Source organism: Amphibalanus amphitrite, unplaced genomic scaffold, assembly GCF_019059575.1.
Source record: "Amphibalanus amphitrite isolate SeventyFive unplaced genomic scaffold, NRLGWU_Aamphi_draft 001939F_arrow, whole genome shotgun sequence".
Taxonomy (NCBI): Eukaryota; Metazoa; Arthropoda; class Thecostraca; order Balanomorpha; family Balanidae; genus Amphibalanus; species Amphibalanus amphitrite.
The window spans coordinates 68,086-87,518 of record NW_024883432.1 but is presented as its reverse complement, the minus strand read 5'-3'; the positions used below and the strand labels follow the sequence as shown (position 1 = coordinate 87,518).

General features: G+C 47.6%; 1 protein-coding gene across 1 annotated transcript in view; it reads left to right on the top strand.

Annotated features, from left to right (window-relative positions):
- Positions 1 to 558: 558 nt before the first annotated feature.
- The window catches only part of LOC122375856 (BTB/POZ domain-containing protein 10-like), a gene marked incomplete at its 5' end in the record, with an annotated part of 30,503 nt that continues 11,628 nt past the window's right edge, over positions 559 to 19,433 (top strand). Inside the window, 3 exons of the mRNA XM_043355416.1 lie at positions 559 to 756; positions 2,324 to 2,388; positions 16,670 to 16,852. Coding sequence (XP_043211351.1) covers positions 559 to 756; positions 2,324 to 2,388; positions 16,670 to 16,852 — 446 coding nt within the window. The remainder of the gene's footprint in view (positions 757 to 2,323; positions 2,389 to 16,669; positions 16,853 to 19,433) is intronic.

Genomic DNA, 19,433 nt, shown 5'->3' with positions numbered 1-19,433 from the left:
TCTCTCTTCTCTCTTCTCTCTCTCCCTCTCACCCCCGCTCTCTTTCTCCTCTCTCTCCCTCTCTCTCTCCCCTCTCTCTCTTCTCCCCTCCCTCTTTCTCTCCCCTTTTGTGTTTACGCTCCAGGCTCCTTCCCTCCAGCCATCCACCCACCGGTGGCTACCCTTTGTCTGGTTTCCTGTTGTTTTATTCCCGTTCCGCCCCCGTTCTTCGCACTTCCTTCCGCTGTCTCTTCTCTACCAGCCATCGCACCCTTACCCAACTAATCTTACACTCGCCAGCGCACATATTAATCATGCCCTAGTGGTTGTTCAGCTAAGCTTCCACGCACATTTTGCGCGTTTCCTCTCTTTATTCACCGCGTTACTTCATGCATATTCAGATATGCGCCTATAGGGTTAGCACGTTAGAGGGTGTAGTCAGTCACTGCTACAATCCTCGCAAGGACGGTGCTATGTTAGCCCCTGTTAACCCCTATTTAACTCCTGCCTCATCTCTCCAATGCACTTTGTCGTACGTTCATTACCACTTACCGATCCCTCCGTTGCTGTGTCTCATAGGCGGTTTACTACACGAACTCAGCAACGACGGAGCGCGTCACCAGTTCGAGGAGTTCCTGGAGAGCCTGCTGCTGCCGCTGATGGTGCGCGCGGCCACCTCTGGAGACCGAGAGTGTCATCTGGTGGTGCTGCTGGATGACGATGTCGTCGACTGGGACGAGGACTACCCGCCGCAGATGGGAGAGGAGGCTAGTCAGAGTGAGTAGGGAGAGAGAGAGAGAGAGAGAGAGAGAGAGGAGAGAGAGAGAGATGAGAGAGAGAGAGAGAGAGAGAGAGGAGAGAGATGAGAGAGAGAGAGAGAGAGAGAGATGAGAGAGAGGAGAGAGAGAGAGAGAGGGAGTGGGAAGGAGGAATGGCACTTTCAATGAATTTATTTTGTTTTGGATCCGTTTTTGCCATCCTTGTCGGCTTTTGTCCGGTGTTCATTGATATCGATTTCTCGTCCTAGCATCCTCTGAGCGATATGAGGACATTGTGCCACGTTCGCACTCGTGGAGAGAATATGTCATCCATAATGAAGCTCGACGTTGATAAATATGTTGAATCAATCGCTTAAGAGGTCATAAATCGAAGATACCTTCCCTGAGATTTTCAATCGTGGTGATTTATGTTTCTCGGCTATCGCGATGAATCGCGGCAGATTGAAAGTGGACTTTTGGATAGTGTTTGCCTGTGGATACGAGCAAAAGGAGATGATATATTATTCTCATCACTAGAATAACCCCTTTATATGTATGAGAGGCGGGTCAACTTGTTTTTACTAACGAAAAAAAGATATTTTATGGTACCTGATGATATAGCCTGGAAGGCTCTTTAGAAATTGGTATGTACTCAACACTCATCAGGCTATCCAGTTTACAATCGCTTTTCTTCTTTGTTGGGTGAACCAAAATCACTTCCAGTGATTTTACCCATCTGTATTATGTACTTTGGACTCCAGCGGCACCTGTGTGTCGTTTTGGGTCAGCCTGATGAATAGTTTCGATTTCAATAACTCTCCAACGGGTAGACCGATACCGCAGGAAATGACCTGTCGCTGCGCGCCCAGCAGGTGATTTATTTCCATGCGCCAAGACCTAGGACACCTTTGCGCGTGCATGCGAACCTGGTCCAAATTTAGGACAAAATGCCTTCAAAAGTTTTGCATAACTCCCCTGATTGGCACTTAGCTCACCTGTGCGAGACATCTCCGTTTCATTACAAAATTTATAGAGTTGTGTCCTATTTCTACATCAATTCCATACCTTGATCTTGTTTTTGATTGCGCCGGGAGCCTCTCGAAGCCTTGTCAACATGCTTCTAATTATAATTTACGCCTTAGGACGAGCCTGTTTCTTTTCTGTCATCGCATCCCAGTATTAATTCGTGTTAATTGATTTCCCGAGGGTTCTAGCGTCACGCCGACGGTGGCGTGGTTGCTGATTGCCTCGAGGTCGCCTGGTGAGCCGTGAGGGGCTGCAGCGAAATGATCATTAGTTTGTGCCAATACGCAGCCGTATTGATGAGCTTACCGGGTGGATACAGCCCGGATACACCGCGGGAGGGTACCCGGATACCGGAGGGAGGGGGTCCGGGCTGTAAGGATACGCCGGTGGTGGGAGCGCTGCATAGGGATGTGCCGCATGGGTTCATCTAAGCTGACAGCAAATGGTTTGACTATTGAACGGAATAATTTGGCATTGACTATAGGCTGAAACTGATGTGTTATAAACTGTGGAGGTGTTATTCATGATATGTTATTAACCCTGTCTTTTGTCATTTTCAGCGCTCAAGTCGACTGCTCTGTATCGGTTCTTCAAGTACATTGAGAACAGAGACGTCGTTAAACAGGTGGGCTTCTGATTCCTATTGTAATGGGCAGTGGCAGAGATATAATTATCTCAGCGGGGACTTTCCTCATTTCTGTAATATATCTGATCTTTCGTGTAATGGATGTGCTTCACGTAACTACTGACCCATCGGGATCAGTATCAATACGTCATATCCTAATCCCACGGAATAGTTCTTAGTAACAGAGCCGATCTTCCGCCCACGCTCCCATCTCAAATCCCGCCTGACGACTTCGCCAATCCCTATCACTTACAACATTGAAAAGTCGGTGATACGAAGCCTTCCGGATCGCTTCTCAGCACAATTATGTTATTGCTGCCTTCCGCGGATTTCCTAGATGGTGTTTCAGTTTGGACTGTCTATCCGTGCCTGCTAGTCTATGATTAGATCGTCTTGGAATGGGCGCTACTGGGGATATTGTCTTTTGTTCGGTGTTCGATAGGGAGGCTGTGTGGTGCGACAGTTTCCTAGCTTATAAAGTCATAATTATATTAACCGGACGGATGGGATGCATGCCACGCTTTTTTGCTTGGTACCAAGCGGAGGTTTCTACATCGTAGAGTAGGACCATTTGTTGTTCCGGAAAATGCTTAAATTAAGCACCAACGCCATCACCAACTATCGTTCTGGCTTTTCGCCTGTCTTTGTTTCTGTTGCTGAGAAACCTTTGCTCTCTGGGGATTGTTCAATCTGGAGAAATTTGTGGGGCGGTGGCTATCTTGCTCCGCCCTTTACTGGAGGATTTGCCGCGGCTTGATTTATTATTGTGTTCTTTTCCTGTAGAAATTGCTTCGTAACCGTCTTCCGGCTGATAGCCTCCAATATGTTGCCGAAGATATTGCGCTTCTTTGTGGTGCTTAGGCAGATGGCTCGCGCTCTCATTTGGAAGGCGAGGTTCTTGTGTGTGTGCCGCGGATTCTTCAGGCTGGACGAATATTGGAGTCACGCCTACGAGCCAAAGCCGCTGTGAAATTTCGGGCATGTTGCTTGATTATGTTGCAACGTCAGACACTTTTAGTTACTCTCACACATGAGATCCTGAGACGTCATATTATACAATATACATGTTACAGGGAGTATGCGATTTCAGTTAGTTTGCAACGACCCTAGGGTGGTTGTAACCTCCCTGAACGATCAGTTTGTTTGCAACGACCCTAGGGACGTTACAAAATAACTGCTCATTCCGGGACGTTGTAACGAAACTAGGGTCGTTGCAACCTCCCTAGTTAGTATGCAACGAACCTAGGGTTGTTACAAAATAACTAGGGAGTTTAAGAATTCATCGAGTCTCGTTTCACAGGAGGGCCGTCAACAATCTTGTCCAATGAAAATCTTGCTCAATCTAGCTCATTTAAAAAGAAAAGGGGAACAAAATTTGAACATTCAGCTCAGGAGTATTTCACGACGGCCATCTATAGTACACATTTTGTGCAGATTAGGTGCACATTTGGTGAAGATTTGTTCAAATTAGATGGACATTCGCCAGGAAGCCCTTCGTAAAAACGGCCAGTATCCGCTCGTTTCCAGTCTTTGTGATCGTAAACGTTCAAACATGTGAAATGATGGTGGTCCCATGCATTATGGTGGGTGTCGAGGTCACGTGAATGTCAGGTCAAGGTCATTGACCTTTGATGACCTTAGTTCACTTCTTCTGGGCTCATAAATTTTTAGGCTAGTTTTTTTAGCTGATTTCGAATTTAGCACCCATTTGAACATTTACGAAGTAATTTTGGCGCCTTCCTACAATGTCACGAAGCTGTCAGTGTTGGTTGACACCTATTATGGACAGCTAGCAAGACGCCTACTGGTTGACCTGACCTGACCTGACCCGACCTGGCCTAAAAGCATCAAGACATCATCGGTGATCAAAGCTAACATGAAATTCGTGATCAGCGTCCCAAAAAACGTCGTATCAACTAACTCTCCAAAGTTTTAACAGGTCATAGGTCCCGATTTTCCCGACTTTTGAGTCACTGGCCTGACCTGGAAGGTCAACCAATAACCTAGCCCCGCCTTTTGCGTTTGCAGCTAGCAAAACACCAATAAGGGCGAGAGTTAACCCCGCAGGACCTGTTGGTTTTCTACATACGCGCCGGCCGGGGGGAGGGCTGGTACGACCGCCTCGTCGTTTTTCGCCCCCGTTGGATTTAGAGCGTCGCGGAAAAAACGAGCGTGTGTGCCGTTAGGAGACACAGCAGCTAGTACCCGATTTTAAGGTCTCAGGTCAACTGGTGACCTCTGAGGTCGGGTCATGTGACCCAAGACACGGGTTCGGTTTTTGATCAATAACTTAAAAAAAAAACAGTTGCAGAGCGCGATTTTAGCATAAACGTGCTCGCCTTGCTCAGGCGTGTCGAATGGTATACTTTTTGTTCGGATGAGGTCAACTTGAGGTGTTGACCTCGGGTCAAGGTCAGGTCAAAGACCCCTAGGTCGTGAAATTGGTCAAAAGAGGTCATGTTGCATTTTATTCGATTCGGCAGGTCTTCCTCAGTCCATTGGTGGCTTGACCGACTCGCTAGCTCAGTTTGATCGGGAGTTACTTACGAAAAGCTCGTATGACCCTAGTGACGTCATAATCACGCAACGTCAACAATGCAAAATTGAAGCATCTAACTTTTGCAAGGAGTGCATGAAATCACGATCCGTGTGCTTGCAATAGTTTGAGATTGCTCCCGGCGCCAGAATAGCAGTTTTCATTTTTCTCAATTGACTTATAGTGTTGAGGTCACGTGACCGACCTGACCTCATGTGATCTTTAGGAACAATCCTAGAGGTACAAGTTGTGAGACTTCTACATAGGAGATGCACGTTCTGTAAGTTTCATCCCCTGTAAAAGCTCCTCTGGGACTGAGGGCGTTGCGAAGTTGCGGCATCTGAGGACCGTCCACTTTGACGTCATAGGTCAGTAACCTGACCTGACCTGAAAATCTGGTTGGTGTCACAAGATCCGGCTTGAATTAAAGGTCAGGTATGCCTAGTTTCAGCTCTCTGTTGCTGGCGTGTTCGGAGCTATCGCGAAAAAAACTAGGGGGCGAGGATTAAGCTAGGCTGGTTTGGGTAAGTTTGGGTCAAGTAGTTATAGGCGTCCCACCCGCACCACCTATTTATAGCAGCTGTACCTAAACCACCAGCGACAGCTTCGTAGCAAGTTGCATTGGCACCACAACTATACGTGCTTCTCAAATGTCTCAACGAATGCTGGATTCGAAATAAGCTAAAAAAATCCTTAAAATCGTACAATTTGGAACAGTCACCCGAAGTCACCAAACGTCAATGACCTTGACCTGGCCGACAACTGACAAGTCAACTTGAAACCCATCATGATGCATGGGACAACCATCAGTTGATATGTTGGCACGTTTATATGTAATCACAATAGAAGTCTGGAAACGCAATTTACGAGTAGTGTGCGCTAACATAAACGGCAAATCATTTCGGTCTGCCATGGTCTCAGAAATCAGATCAAAGGTCAAAGGTCATTGGTTTCAGGATCATGTACTGTATAGGGAATGTGTAACCAGTAACGTAGATAAGTTCGAGGACACTATTTGTATTGTATTTACATTTAAGAGCGATCCACATACAAAGTGCGTGGCGATTACTGCTCAGAATCCGTATCCGCGGTTGCTAATCTAATCATTCAAAACAGTTGCACATTCACTCACGTCAAAACAAGGACAAAACACTCTCAGGACAGCCTCATCGCTTTTACCCACCCCTATCCTATTGGTCAGCGACGATGTGCTGATTCATCGTCCACGATTGCGGCTTTAACAGCGCGGGCGAAGCGGGCGGGAGGCAGCTGCGACAGGTGAGGTGGCAGGCTGTTCAGCAGAGCTGCAGCTCGATAGCCAAACCGCCGCTTGCCCGTTTCCAGCCGTGGACGGGGAAGATGGAAGAAGTGATCTTGCCTGGATGGTCTCTCGCGGATAGCGCTATTAGCGACGAATAGGGCTGCTAGTTGCTCAGGTTCACGGCGCTGTATGACCTTGTGTGCGATGACAAGGGTGTGGAAATCGGACATACCGCGCGGGGACAACCACCCGAGTTTTGTTCGCAGGTCGGAGACATGGTCAAATTTACGGCGGCCGAAAATAACTCTAGCGGCGAAGTTAAGAATTTTTTGGAGTCGATCGAAATTTTTTTGGGACCCATTACCATAAACTGAAAGGCAGTACTGGATACGCGATACAACGAGTGCCGTCACGAGCGTTCGAATGATGCCATCTGGGAGACAGTGGCGCGCATGTGAAAGACCAATCAACAGTCCCGTACACCGGCGGCAGAGTTCAGAGACGTGTGCGTCCCATGACATAGTGCTGTCAAAAGTGACGCCAAGGTTCCCGACTTGTGCGCACGGTTGCAACGCTGCGTTGCGGAATGGTACTCTAAAGTCTGGTAATTTACGAAGATTTTGACGAGTGCCAAATACAATAAGCTGTGTTTTACTTGCGTTCACTTTGAGGGCGTTAGCGCAAAACCAGTCGTTGAGAGACGCGAGCGAGTCCTCCATGCGCGAGATGAGAACTTCGAGGTCCCGAGCTGGACCGCTAACCAATACTTGAGTGTCATCGGCATACTGAAACACTTTTGCGTCGCCCGCGTATAGCGATAGGTTGTTAGAGAAAATGGTGAAAAGAAGCGGCCCTAACGCAGAGCCCTGGAAGACACCCATGGCATTAGAAAGAGGCCTAGACAGCACTCTACGTCCGGATACATCTTTCAAAGACACGCTCTGAGTGTGTCCATGTAGATAGGCGGCGAACCAGGAAATTTCAATGCCGTGTAACATCAGTTTTTGCATCAGAAGATCGTGGTCAATCACGTCGAAACATTTACTGAGATCGAGAAGGCATAGCATTGACAAATCCCCCTATCAGTGGCGGCCAGGATGTGTTCAGTGACAGACAGCAACGCGGTTTCCGTGGAGTGCCGGGGGCGGAAGCCGTGCTGGGAGGATGCCAGAAGGTGATTATGGGAGAGGTAGGCGTAGAGCTGCTGATGGACAATGCGTTCAACTACTTTCATGATTACAGGAACTAGGGAAATGGGTCGGAAGTTTGCGGGGTCTGAAGGGTTACCAGACTTGAACAGAGGGTGAACTATGGAATGTTTCCATGAATCGGGGATGTCAGATTGGATTAAGCAGGTATTGATAATATGCAGGATGACACCACCAATAGCGGGGAATCCGAATTTCAGCATGCGGACACAGACGTTATCGGAGCCGCAGGCACTCGAGTTACGCATGCTGAAAATAATCCGCTCGAGCTCCCCCAGTGTTATCTCACGAAGTTGAAAACTGCATGCGCCGACACGGGTGAGACGCACATCCAAATCGGTGGGAGTGTTTTGGGCTCGGATCTCGTCAGCGACACGAGGACCGACAGATACAAAAAATGAATTTAAATCATCGGCAGATAGATCGGGCTGGACGTCTGGGCCGTCCTTCTTCGCGGCTACCACTGACCTGATGCACTGCCAAACTTTGTTGGGGCCCCGCTCCCCAATTTCCCTCCGTATCTCTATTCGCCTGTCTCGACGCACTGCCGCCCGGACTGAGCGGTTTAGGTCTCTGTATTCGCTCGAGTTGCGGCCTAGATGGCGAAGCGCAGCGCGACGTTGAGACATGAGGTTACGGGTGGCGGCGGAGACGGGAGGAGCGGTCGGGTTACGGATAGACACACGCTTGATTGGGGCATGGGCATCAAAGACAGGTACGAAGAACGACAAGAAAGCATGCCACTTGTCACTGACAGTTTCGGCAGAGAAAACATAATCCCAGTCGACATCGAGTAAGTCGTGATACAGTGCAGGGTGATCTAGGCGCTTAAAAGAGCGAGATGAGATAACGGCGGGCTTTTGACGCACTTTCGGCACATTGATAATCACGTCGATGATTTTATGGGGACTGAAGTGACAATAATTAACGCTGGTGTCACACACAAGTTCGCGTTTGTTAACAATACATACATCCAATAGAGAGCCGGAGGTAAAAGTTGGATTTGTTACTAGTTGATCTAAAGAATAATTCGATAAGAAGCTGATCAGATGTTGAGACGCGCGGAAACTCGGCCCCTTCAATAGGTCACAGTTGAGGTCCCCGCAGAGAACGAACGGAACTCTGGGGTAATCGATGAGGACCCGCTGCAGCTGGGCCTCGAGGTCCGTGAAGTCGGCGAGCAGGGCAGCCTCAGAGTGTCGGGGTGGCCGATAAAGGGAGCAGATGATTATCTGTTGGCCCTTGTCCAGCTTCAGCAGCGCCCACTGCGACTCCAGCTTGCTTTCGGAGCTCCCGCTGCCGGGGATCTTCAGTGTCATTGACGTCAAACTGTTTTTAGTGATGATGGCTACGCCGCCATAACCGCTGCCATCTGGGCGGTCCACACGACTGAGCGAGTAGCCCGGAATGACCAGGAGGCGTTTCGGGGTAGACGGACGTAGCCAGGTCTCGGAAAGCAGCATTACGTCGTAGTTGCGACGAGCGAGTTCGCAGGTCAGCTCTTGAAGTTTGGGTTTGATACTTTGAATATTTAGGGCGCCGATCAGCAATTTGGGCGGGTCGGTCGGCCGGCTGGACTGGAGAGTCCTCGATGCGGGGCGGGGTCCACATGCCGCTTCCGCAGGGCTGAGGGGGCGTGATCGATTAAGACAGCGGATGAGATACGCGGGAAGACTGCGCCGGATAGTCTCGGCTACTTCACGAGTGGTGTTGTTGCTTAGTCGGTCACGCACCGCCATCAGATGTGCCCGGTCGTATGCACGTCTGGCAGATTCAGCAGTGTGACTGTGATCGTCCCGTCGGTGGTCGCTGGCCGGTGTTTGGCACTCTACACGGCGAGACCCGTTCGGGGCCCCAGTGCCGGAAGCAGTCAGCTGTCCGCTGCTCCCATGTCCCCTCGCACGCCGAGCGCGCCAGCCCGCGCGGCGGCCGCGCCGAGCGGGCCGCCGGGGCAGGGGGGAAGGGTCGGCCGGCATTGTTCGTTTAGCCGGCTACCGGCGTCCCAGGCGCCGGCCGGTCCCGGTAGGGGTTGGTCGCCATGACAACCGAGGACGGTTGGCAGAGGGCGGAGAAGTCGTTGAAAGCATCCGCGTCGGAAAGGAAATAGTCCTGCAGATATTGGCGATTTTCTTGCAAGCGAGAGCAGATAGACGCATAAAAATAACACCGTTGGATGCGTCTTTCAAAAATGCATCAATCTTCAACTGACAATGATTGCGTCTCTACGATGAATTTTCTGGTGGCTTCACGACAGCAGCACGGGTGACGGGTACCAAAAATTTTAAACAATGAATAATATCCAGATCAGTTCACTCACAGGTCTGGTGACGTCAATGCAGATGCAGGGCAAGTAGTAGAACACTGAGAACACATGATTCCAATCACACCGAAGTTTTTCCCGCTCAAAATGCTAAAAAACCGCGGAGCGGCCGGGGTTCGCCTGTATAGCGCTCAACCCGGCGCGCCGTAGTGGCACTCAAAGTTTCGTCACGATCGGTCGCTTTTAGCGCGAGATAATCGCGAAAAAAACGAGGGGTTTTATCCGACCCGCACCCCTAAAAGTGTGAGGGATTACCCGCACACGGATAGCGACGGATATCCATCACACCTACCCCAGTAACTCTATTTTCTACATGTAAGCATATGCTGGCGATATAATGCAGCCAAAATTATCACAGTTACGTAAGTACCTTGTCCCGGGCACCACATATATGTACTCCTTAGCTGAATGTTCAAATTGTGTTCTCCTTTTCTCTTAAGCTGAACTAGATTGAACAAGATTTTCATTGGAAAAGATTGTTAACGGCCCTCCTGTGAAACGAGACTCGATGAATTCTTAAACTCCCTAGTTATTTTGTAACAACCCTAGGTTCGTTGCATACTAACTAGGGAGTTTGCAACGACCCTAGTTTCGTTACAACGTCCCGGAACGAGCAGTTATTTTGTAACGTCCCTAGGGTCGTTGCAAACAAACTGATCGTTCAGGGAGGTTACAACCACCCTAGGGTCGTTGCAAACTAACTGAAATCGCATACTCCCTGTAACATACATATTGCAGATTGCCCGTAGATGTTAATTTTCCTGGCCATGTTGTAAGGTTACTGGGCCGTTCCATACCTGTCTGGCTGCCGGTGCCACTGTCTGCCCCCCCCCCCCCCCCCGTGGAGGTGTTGTGCTCCTCTGTTGGCGACAGGCGGGGCCTGCGGGGAACGGACGAGCCTCCACCCCCTCCCCTCGCCTCCCCTCCCCTCCCCTCCCCTCCCCTCCGGGGGTGAGTGGGAGGCCCGCCCGCGGGCTATGTGCTCGCCGCTCCCTCCAGGGATTGTGCGTGGATGTTGGTGATCGGCCGCGTATTTACAAATTGCAACCGAGCTCCGCCGTGGGGTAAGGTGGGCAGGGGTTTTCGCACTACGGCTGCGGTTGAACTACCGTCTGTGGTAGAAACTTCAGGATGATGGCGCGTTTCATACGAAATCTGGCGCAATGTTTATTTGCTTCTGAACTTGTATTGTTATTGCTGTGAACTCTTGAAGTGGGGGTGTTTCAATTACAGTTTGTGGATTATTTGGGTTTCTTGATATAAAAATCGAATAATATTATGAAACATTGTGTGGAAACTGCAAATACTGATATAATCAATTGCTTAGTTTGGGAATTGATACACATTTTGTAGAGGTTTGTCTGGCAAATCGTGTAACAAACTTCAAGCCTATCATGATCTGAAGCTGTTGTAACAAATCAAAATTGCTTTGATGTTCCATAGTACCTTGTTGGAAAGACTGGAGCATGGTTCAAGATGATGTGTAAAAATTCAAGATTTGTGCAAAAGCTTACGACTGAAGAGTGAAAACAGTTCTATATGATGGCTCAATCAAATGTGGAAATGGACGACAAAAGTAGAGTTTCAACATTCGAGCATGTGAGAATAACTTCAGAACTTCATAGTTCTTGTAGCATTGCATTCTTCTTTTGTACAGTTCTAGGTTTTGCTAGGGTATTTCAATTTCAATGTGTCAGTTGAGATATATGTGGATTGCGGACAAAATTTAGAATCATTGCATGGTAGATATGTACTTGTTCAGTAAAAAGGTATGTGATGAATGCGACGATAAAGTTTTTTTATGATTAAATATATGTTCATTGTTGTACCTACAAAAATGCAAGCTTACTAGCACCTAGTTATTGAATCAAATCGAAAGTATTTGCTATTAATGTAAATATGTACCTGCAAAGTATGTCAATAAATTTGTGTGATGTTGACCAGAGAGCTGTATCATCTGGGCATTTATGTTGCTTCTTACATTTGGTGTTAAGCATAGTAATTATGGATGAACTTTGTGCCAATATCTTCAATTCACAGTGTATGTAGCATGTCTACAGCCCTCACTGATCCTGCTATAGCTATAGGCATTTGACTCCAGCAAGACCAAGGGCATGAACTTCACAGTTGCGCAACCCTTTTCTTGTACCACCAGTCACTTTTTTTCCTTAAGGTGCACATGGCAGTGTACACAATAATGCACAGAGGGCCTACACAAAAACAGCATGATTAGTGTGCACTATGATGCACAGCATTGTACCCTGATCATTTGAATATTCTGGTCACTCAAGTCAGGAGACCATTTTTGAATGTCACATTTATTATACATCACTTGTCAAACAAGAGCATGATGACACACATTTTGACAAGCAATCATGGTAATATTCCAATCAATTGGACACCTCCCTAGGCATCATTTTCCAGGAAGGTACTTCTGCAGGTGTTGTGGTAGGTTAGGTTGAATTGGGTTAAGTTAGGTGAAGTAAGGCGGTTAGGATCAGGTCAGACTGTAAGACCTGGTCAGGTTGATTTTAATCTTTCATTCTAATTTGACATAGATACCTATTACCTATGTTTTTGCTCCAGACTGTACTTCATTAGGTAATGAGTTCATTTTGTTTTGTTTTTTATCTGTCTTGTTTTGTGTTTTTGTCCCTTATGTTTTGCCCCATAGGCAAGGGTGGAGCTTTTCCAGGGAAGGTGGTGCTGGTTGGGCAAAAAGCTGTCAAACCTGCAATGCTCGGTTGTTAAGTTAGATTATGTTATTTCAATTTCAATGTGTCAGTTGAGATATATGTGGATTGCGGACAAAATTTAGAATCATTGCATGGTAGATATGTACTTGTTCAGTAAAAAGGTATGTGATGAATGCGACGATAAAGTTTTTTTATGATTAAATATATGTTCATTGTTGTACCTACAAAAATGCAAGCTTACTAGCACCTAGTTATTGAATCAAATCGAAAGTATTTGCTATTAATGTAAATATGTACCTGCAAAGTATGTCAATAAATTTGTGTGATGTTGACCAGAGAGCTGTATCATCTGGGCATTTATGTTGCTTCTTACATTTGGTGTTAAGCATAGTAATTATGGATGAACTTTGTGCCAATATCTTCAATTCACAGTGTATGTAGCATGTCTACAGCCCTCACTGATCCTGCTATAGCTATAGGCATTTGACTCCAGCAAGACCAAGGGCATGAACTTCACAGTTGCGCAACCCTTTTCTTGTACCACCAGTCACTTTTTTTCCTTAAGGTGCACATGGCAGTGTACACAATAATGCACAGAGGGCCTACACAAAAACAGCATGATTAGTGTGCACTATGATGCACAGCATTGTACCCTGATCATTTGAATATTCTGGTCACTCAAGTCAGGAGACCATTTTTGAATGTCACATTTATTATACATCACTTGTCAAACAAGAGCATGATGACACACATTTTGACAAGCAATCATGGTAATATTCCAATCAATTGGACACCTCCCTAGGCATCATTTTCCAGGAAGGTACTTCTGCAGGTGTTGTGGTAGGTTAGGTTGAATTGGGTTAAGTTAGGTGAAGTAAGGCGGTTAGGATCAGGTCAGACTGTAAGACCTGGTCAGGTTGATTTTAATCTTTCATTCTAATTTGACATAGATACCTATTACCTATGTTTTTGCTCCAGACTGTACTTCATTAGGTAATGAGTTCATTTTGTTTTGTTTTTTATCTGTCTTGTTTTGTGTTTTTGTCCCTTATGTTTTGCCCCATAGGCAAGGGTGGAGCTTTTCCAGGGAAGGTGGTGCTGGTTGGGCAAAAAGCTGTCAAACCTGCAATGCTCGGTTGTTAAGTTAGATTATGTGCAACACTGAATCAATTCTTTTAATTACAGAACTAATATTTTGAATTACACAGACATTTCAAAGCTCCTCAATGCGAACAACATAGTGGTTTGCTAAGCAACGAAGTTCTACAAATAAGCAAAAGTTGGAGGGGCAGAACGCTATTTTTTCTCTGACAGCTTCGTAACTTGTTACGAAGGCACTAAAACTACTTCAGTACAGGGTGTAACGAAATTATCCGGACATCTATTTTTTGCCATATCTGTTTGCACAGTTTCCTCATACTTTCTGATGTTAGAAGTGGGAATATTGGATGAATACGTGCCTCTGCTATCGGTTTTCAACTCAGCAGTGACCTGACCTTGTCATGTGACTGTTGCTCTGAGTAGGAGTCGATTCACAGACGGGTTCACATGGTAGTTGTCGTCCAAGGCAGTTGCGAGAAAGGGATACAATCTCTCCTTTCGTGGTAAAATTGCATGGCGGCATCCACGGCGTCATGAGCCAGAAGCTGGTCTGCCAGCAGCTAGACATCAGCAGCAGCCAATTGCACATCTGCCTGAGGTGTAATAAGCTGGGACTTCGGTGGCAGACTCAGCCCGGTCGCGACCACAAAAGCCGCCCTTTGTCAAGTGGTGAGGAGAGTTGTCAGGATAGCGGCAAGGAAACGGCACCAATCAATCTGCAAATTGACTCGAATTCTTACCAAGTCAGATAATAAGAGATCCCATATCATGGTTTACCGCTACCCGCCCTTTAACTTGGTTCTAGTGCCCTTCAAACTGAAAAAGACAACGAAACTGACGGGAAAACAACCAGTTCACATCCTTTCGCCTCACGCCGGATCGCGTCCACTGGATGAAGAATGATAAGGGTGAGGTGGTCTGGTTGGATGGGTAGCCGTTCGAGCTGTTTTATCCTTTGAACCGTCAAATCGGCCATGTATGGGCGGCCAGCCGCTCGAACTTGCTGGCCTTCGCCGCCGTCAAACATCCGGACAATATCCAGAACTGGAGCATGTTCAGTTGCCTAGCGATCCTCCAATAGGACATAGTGTCACATAATACCACCATCAACGTCAAGTATTACCCCGGAGAAACATACTGGCTAATGAATAGTCGGAGGCGCTCAACCAGACGGTATAGGAGGGCTCGGTTTCTGAACGCGCACTGATGCCTGATTCAAGCCACGCTATCTTCATGCGGGGCGGCGCGCTACTTAAAAGTCCCTAAAAGAACGGGAAGTGATGCCGATAGAACCTTCAATCATTCTGGGCTAACGCTTATGACTTGGAAAAAGTCGCGATCCCAATTCAATTGAAAACCTGTGGGCTCTTGTTCAGCAGGTGACTGAAGAGACGCCCGCCACAAGCACCGCCCAACCGCAGGCACAGGTTTAGACGGCGTTGGTCCGCGTCAAAGCCAGTTTGCTGGAGAATCCATTGGCTGAAATGCTCCAAAACATTCGCCACTGTGTTTTTATGAAAGGTGGCTACATGCTCAGTCAAAATAAAAAGTACCAGAATGTGTTGCTTTTTAATAACAGCGGGAAGAAAGATGTCCGGATAATTTCGTTACACCCCTGTAATGTTCAAATGGTTGCTAAATTCGAAATCAGCTAAACAAAAACTAGTCTAGAAACATGTTAAACTCGAAAAAGTGAACCGGGGTCATCAAAGGTCATTGAGCTGACCTGACTTTCATGTGACACCCACCCTAATGCATGGGACGAGCATCATATCACATGTTTCAACGCTTGAAACCACTTAAAGACTGCAAACGCGCGGCTAATGCGAGCAGACATATCGCCGAATCGCGATTCGGGCCAAACATGGTCTCGAGAAATAGGTCACAGGTCAAAGGTCATTTGGGTCAGGGTCATGAAATTTTCAGGGTAGGAGTAAAATTGATAAAATCGGGGGTATTGAAAGTTTCGTCGCGATCGGACGGTTTTTACGCGAGTTACTCACGAAAAACCGATGGGGTCCGCTCAACGCCTCCCCCTATACGGGCGAGGGAAAAGCGCAACCAAAAAGGCAAAAATACGCACATGCGATAACCTATACTGCGAAAAAAGGTGCATCATTTTTTAACGTCGCCGACAAATTGTAATTACCCCAAGCTCAGGCAGCTGTATGGTAGAAAATGCCCCAACTGAAATACACTACGGCGCAAATAAAATACCCTACGGCGGAGCTCGGTTGCAATTTGTAAATACGCTGATCGGCCACCAGGCTGTAGCGCAGATGGAAATGGCCGCTGTCTACCCGAGCGGGCACAACGTAAACACTTCTTCTGATTGGAACACCAGATACGAGAGAGCGGGCCCGGTCGTTATTCAGTGGCAATTTCCTTTGTTGGTATGATACGCATCATTTGTTCTCCCGCTATCGCGTTGCTGTGAGAAGGATTATTGTAGCAGCGAAGTGCTTTGCTTCGAGTGTTTTGAATCTTATGTGCGAGACAAATAACTTCTGCTTGAAATGATTGTTAAATGTTTGAGCAAACTTGCCATCCTTCATTTATTGTTTGACATAATTGAAGAACCATCAAACTGGTGGTTAGGGGCGGTTTGTTGAATTCAGAAGAATGAAAAGCATTCCATTTGTAAATTGGTTGTCGATTGAACGGCTGCCAATAATGAACTAATCGAGATAAGTGCCTCCGTGCTGCCAACTTGTCTTGAGAGAAACGAATTCGACGTCGATGTCTTGTACACCAGCTAACACAAACCTTTACATGGTAGCTTTCCGCACGAGAGTCCGCTCTAATATTTATGAAACACTGCCGCTTTAGAAATTCAACTATTCCACGCTGTCTAATGGCTGGTCATAAATGCAGCGCTGTACCGATTCGTCAAATGTCTTATTTACCCGAAGTGAAATGCGTAGCACTTAGTATTTCTCAAGAGAACATGGCTCAGTAAGCCCAGCTGTGACCAGCTTTTCATGATATATTTGATATCGTAATTCTCCTCGTATCATCGTAATTATATCCTAATTATAGCAAGAGGTCTGTAAGACGTGGACACTAGCACTGGTGGACAGTGGATACTATGTTTTATGTGTGTGTGCGTGTTTTGTGTGTCATATGATCCTTATCCACGTATTCGTATATTGTCGTCAGGTACTGAAAGAGCGAGGGCTCAAGAAGATCCGTCTGGGTATCGAGGGCTACCCGACCCACAAGGAGAAGGTACGCACGCGACCGGGCGGCCGCGCAGAAGTCATCTACAACTACGTACAGAGGCCGTTCATCCACATGTCCTGGGAGAAGGAGGAGGCCAAGAGCAGACACGTCGACTTTCAGGTGAGAAAGGGAGGATTGGTGAGGGTGAGGGGCAGTTGGATTTGGGGCTTGAAGGGAGTGGACTTTTGTGTGAAGCAGCCGGGCCTGCCTGATTATGGACGTTGTATATTTTTTATTTACCACTTTAATAATACAAATAGTGTACCGAAATTTAAAGTGAACGTTGTGCACATGATTCCTTTGCTTTTCTTTGTGTTCAAAATCAGTGTCGTGTATTTGCTGACATCATACTTGCTGGAAGAGTGGCTTGCGCAATTAAATCCTCTGAGATCTTCCACTTGCAAATTCCAGTATTCTGAGGCCCTTCAAATCTTTTAGGTGCCCTCTCAATTCATAGAGGCACTTGAGCCGTAGTGACATTCCACGAATCTAGAACGCTGCGCGATATCCCAAAGCTGCGGTCAGTTGACTCGTCGTGCATGTTTCACATTCACCTTCAGTAGAGCCCTCCGCAATATTCCCCACACGACACAGTTGAACGACCCTCGGCTCCAACCCCGTACCCGGCGCCGGCCGACCCACCGTCCCCCATTAGTCTGATGCATATTTGATGGCACTAAATCGTAAACGTGGTGCGTGCTGCCATCAGCCGACCGACAATGAGTGTCTTTCTGGTCACGTTTCTGCAGTCTGCCTGGTGCTGTTAATAATGAACGCTGTGCTGCTTCCAATGCACGGCGCTGGACCATCTATAGCGCTACTCGCAGCGAATGGCACTGTTTGTGCGGACAATTAGGCGCCAGAGAGTCGACCGGGGGTGACTCGGAAGCAGTGCTGGAAATGAGGCCGCTTTCTGGTCCCGGCGTTTTATTCTCCGGGTGGGTTACCCCCATCTAGCGCTTAGCCTTTCGGGACCCACTCAGGGTCGCGGCTGTTTTTCACCGCTCGGCCCATTCGAGATGCAAAGTTGATAGTCCCACGAAGTTTATTTGGGGCATCTTAATATACGACTCCGAAATTAATCGATTCTACAAAACCTTTTTCTTTCATCAATATGCATACATTTAACAGTAACTCCAGACTAGGCTGGTTTGGCTGGCCCTAAATAAGCTTCGTTTGGCTATTAACTTTGCATCTCGACTGGGGCGAGCGGCGAAAACAACCGCGACCCTGAGTGGGTCCCGAAAGGCTGAGCGCTAGATGGGGGTAACCCACCCGGAGAATAAAACGCCGGGACCAGAAAACGGCCTCATTTCCAGCACTGCTCGGAAGGGCACTGCCCTGAGAACGGGCTGCCTTCTAATGGCAGGACTGTTGTGGTCGAGTGTTTGTGTGTGTGGGTGCTTTGTGTGAGTGTGGGATGGTTATTAAATGGCCCAGATGTTGATGAGGCTCAGTGCTAGATTGCTAAAACTAAGCCTACAGACAATATGCGGCTGATTTTGTCAACGTATGATGATTGGCGTTGTGCACAACATTGCAAAGTAAGCCCTCCTAAATGGGAATTGGGAACCCCGCTCCGCATAGGGTCTTCACTCTTTTCTCGACTTCGTCCGACCGTATTTTTGTCGAACCTGTTGTTGTCGGCCCGCGGCTGTCAACCTGTCCCAATTTCCGACATTCTCCGACCGGCTCTGTGGGCATCTGTCGTGTGCCTGTCCGACCCCTCCCCGCGGCTGTTCCTGTCTCCTGTTGTCGGTCACGGTCTGCTTAGCTGTCATAATTGTTATACCGACAAGGCAAACCAACCCTCTGACCTACCGACGGACCCACCGACCCGACTTTTTGTGTTTTGTTCCGGCACCGCCATTGCCCGCCTCTGATGCTTCCATTGGACCTGGGAGAAAATATTTTGACCCCACCGACGATCGTGAGCTATTTTTCGGTCAACACACGGTTCCATGCACTGGATATCTCACACTGTCACTGGAGGAGTTTTATGACGGCTCAATAATGCTGGGAAGCGATTGGACGGACTGGATGGCCGGGATGGTTGGGTGATGCTGGAGCGTTGCTGCTTCTGCTGATGCTGGAGCGTTGCTGCTTCGGGCAGCAACACTTCTGCTGGCTAATTTGTTAATGAATGCAGGAGGCCTCTGGACGGGCTAATGTATGCATCTATTCAGTGTTTTTAGTCTGCAGCGTTCCTCGTATTTCCGCTGTAGTTGGGGGCTTTGAAAACGGCTCGCAACCATTGAGCGGGTTATCGCGAAGAGTGCTTTCTACGTATTTCTCCATTTGTGCCCGCATATCCTGGTGAGATATTGCCTAGTTACACATTTTGCCTTCAGCGACCTCTGCAACTCGTTTTTTTTTTGCGTTAGCACTGTTGAACTGAATGCTTGCTTTGAATAACGGATTCCTAGCAATGCAAAGAGAGGGAGAGCAAATAATGGGACAAAGGTCTGGGTATTTGCTGTCAGTTTACTCGGCTGCTAAAGCCCAGTCGCTGTAGCTGTGTCCGGGTCACGCCATTTTACAGAATTAGTCGCCGCGCCTGGTAAGAAGTGATTCCTGGAAATTTGATTCAATAGGATGGGTCGTAGAACTTCATTGTTGCCACTCGCTGTTCTCTGGCTGGGGCTGCTGCGAACTGGTGACCCGCTGATAAGTCTGCCATCTACCGGTAACGTTTGCCAGT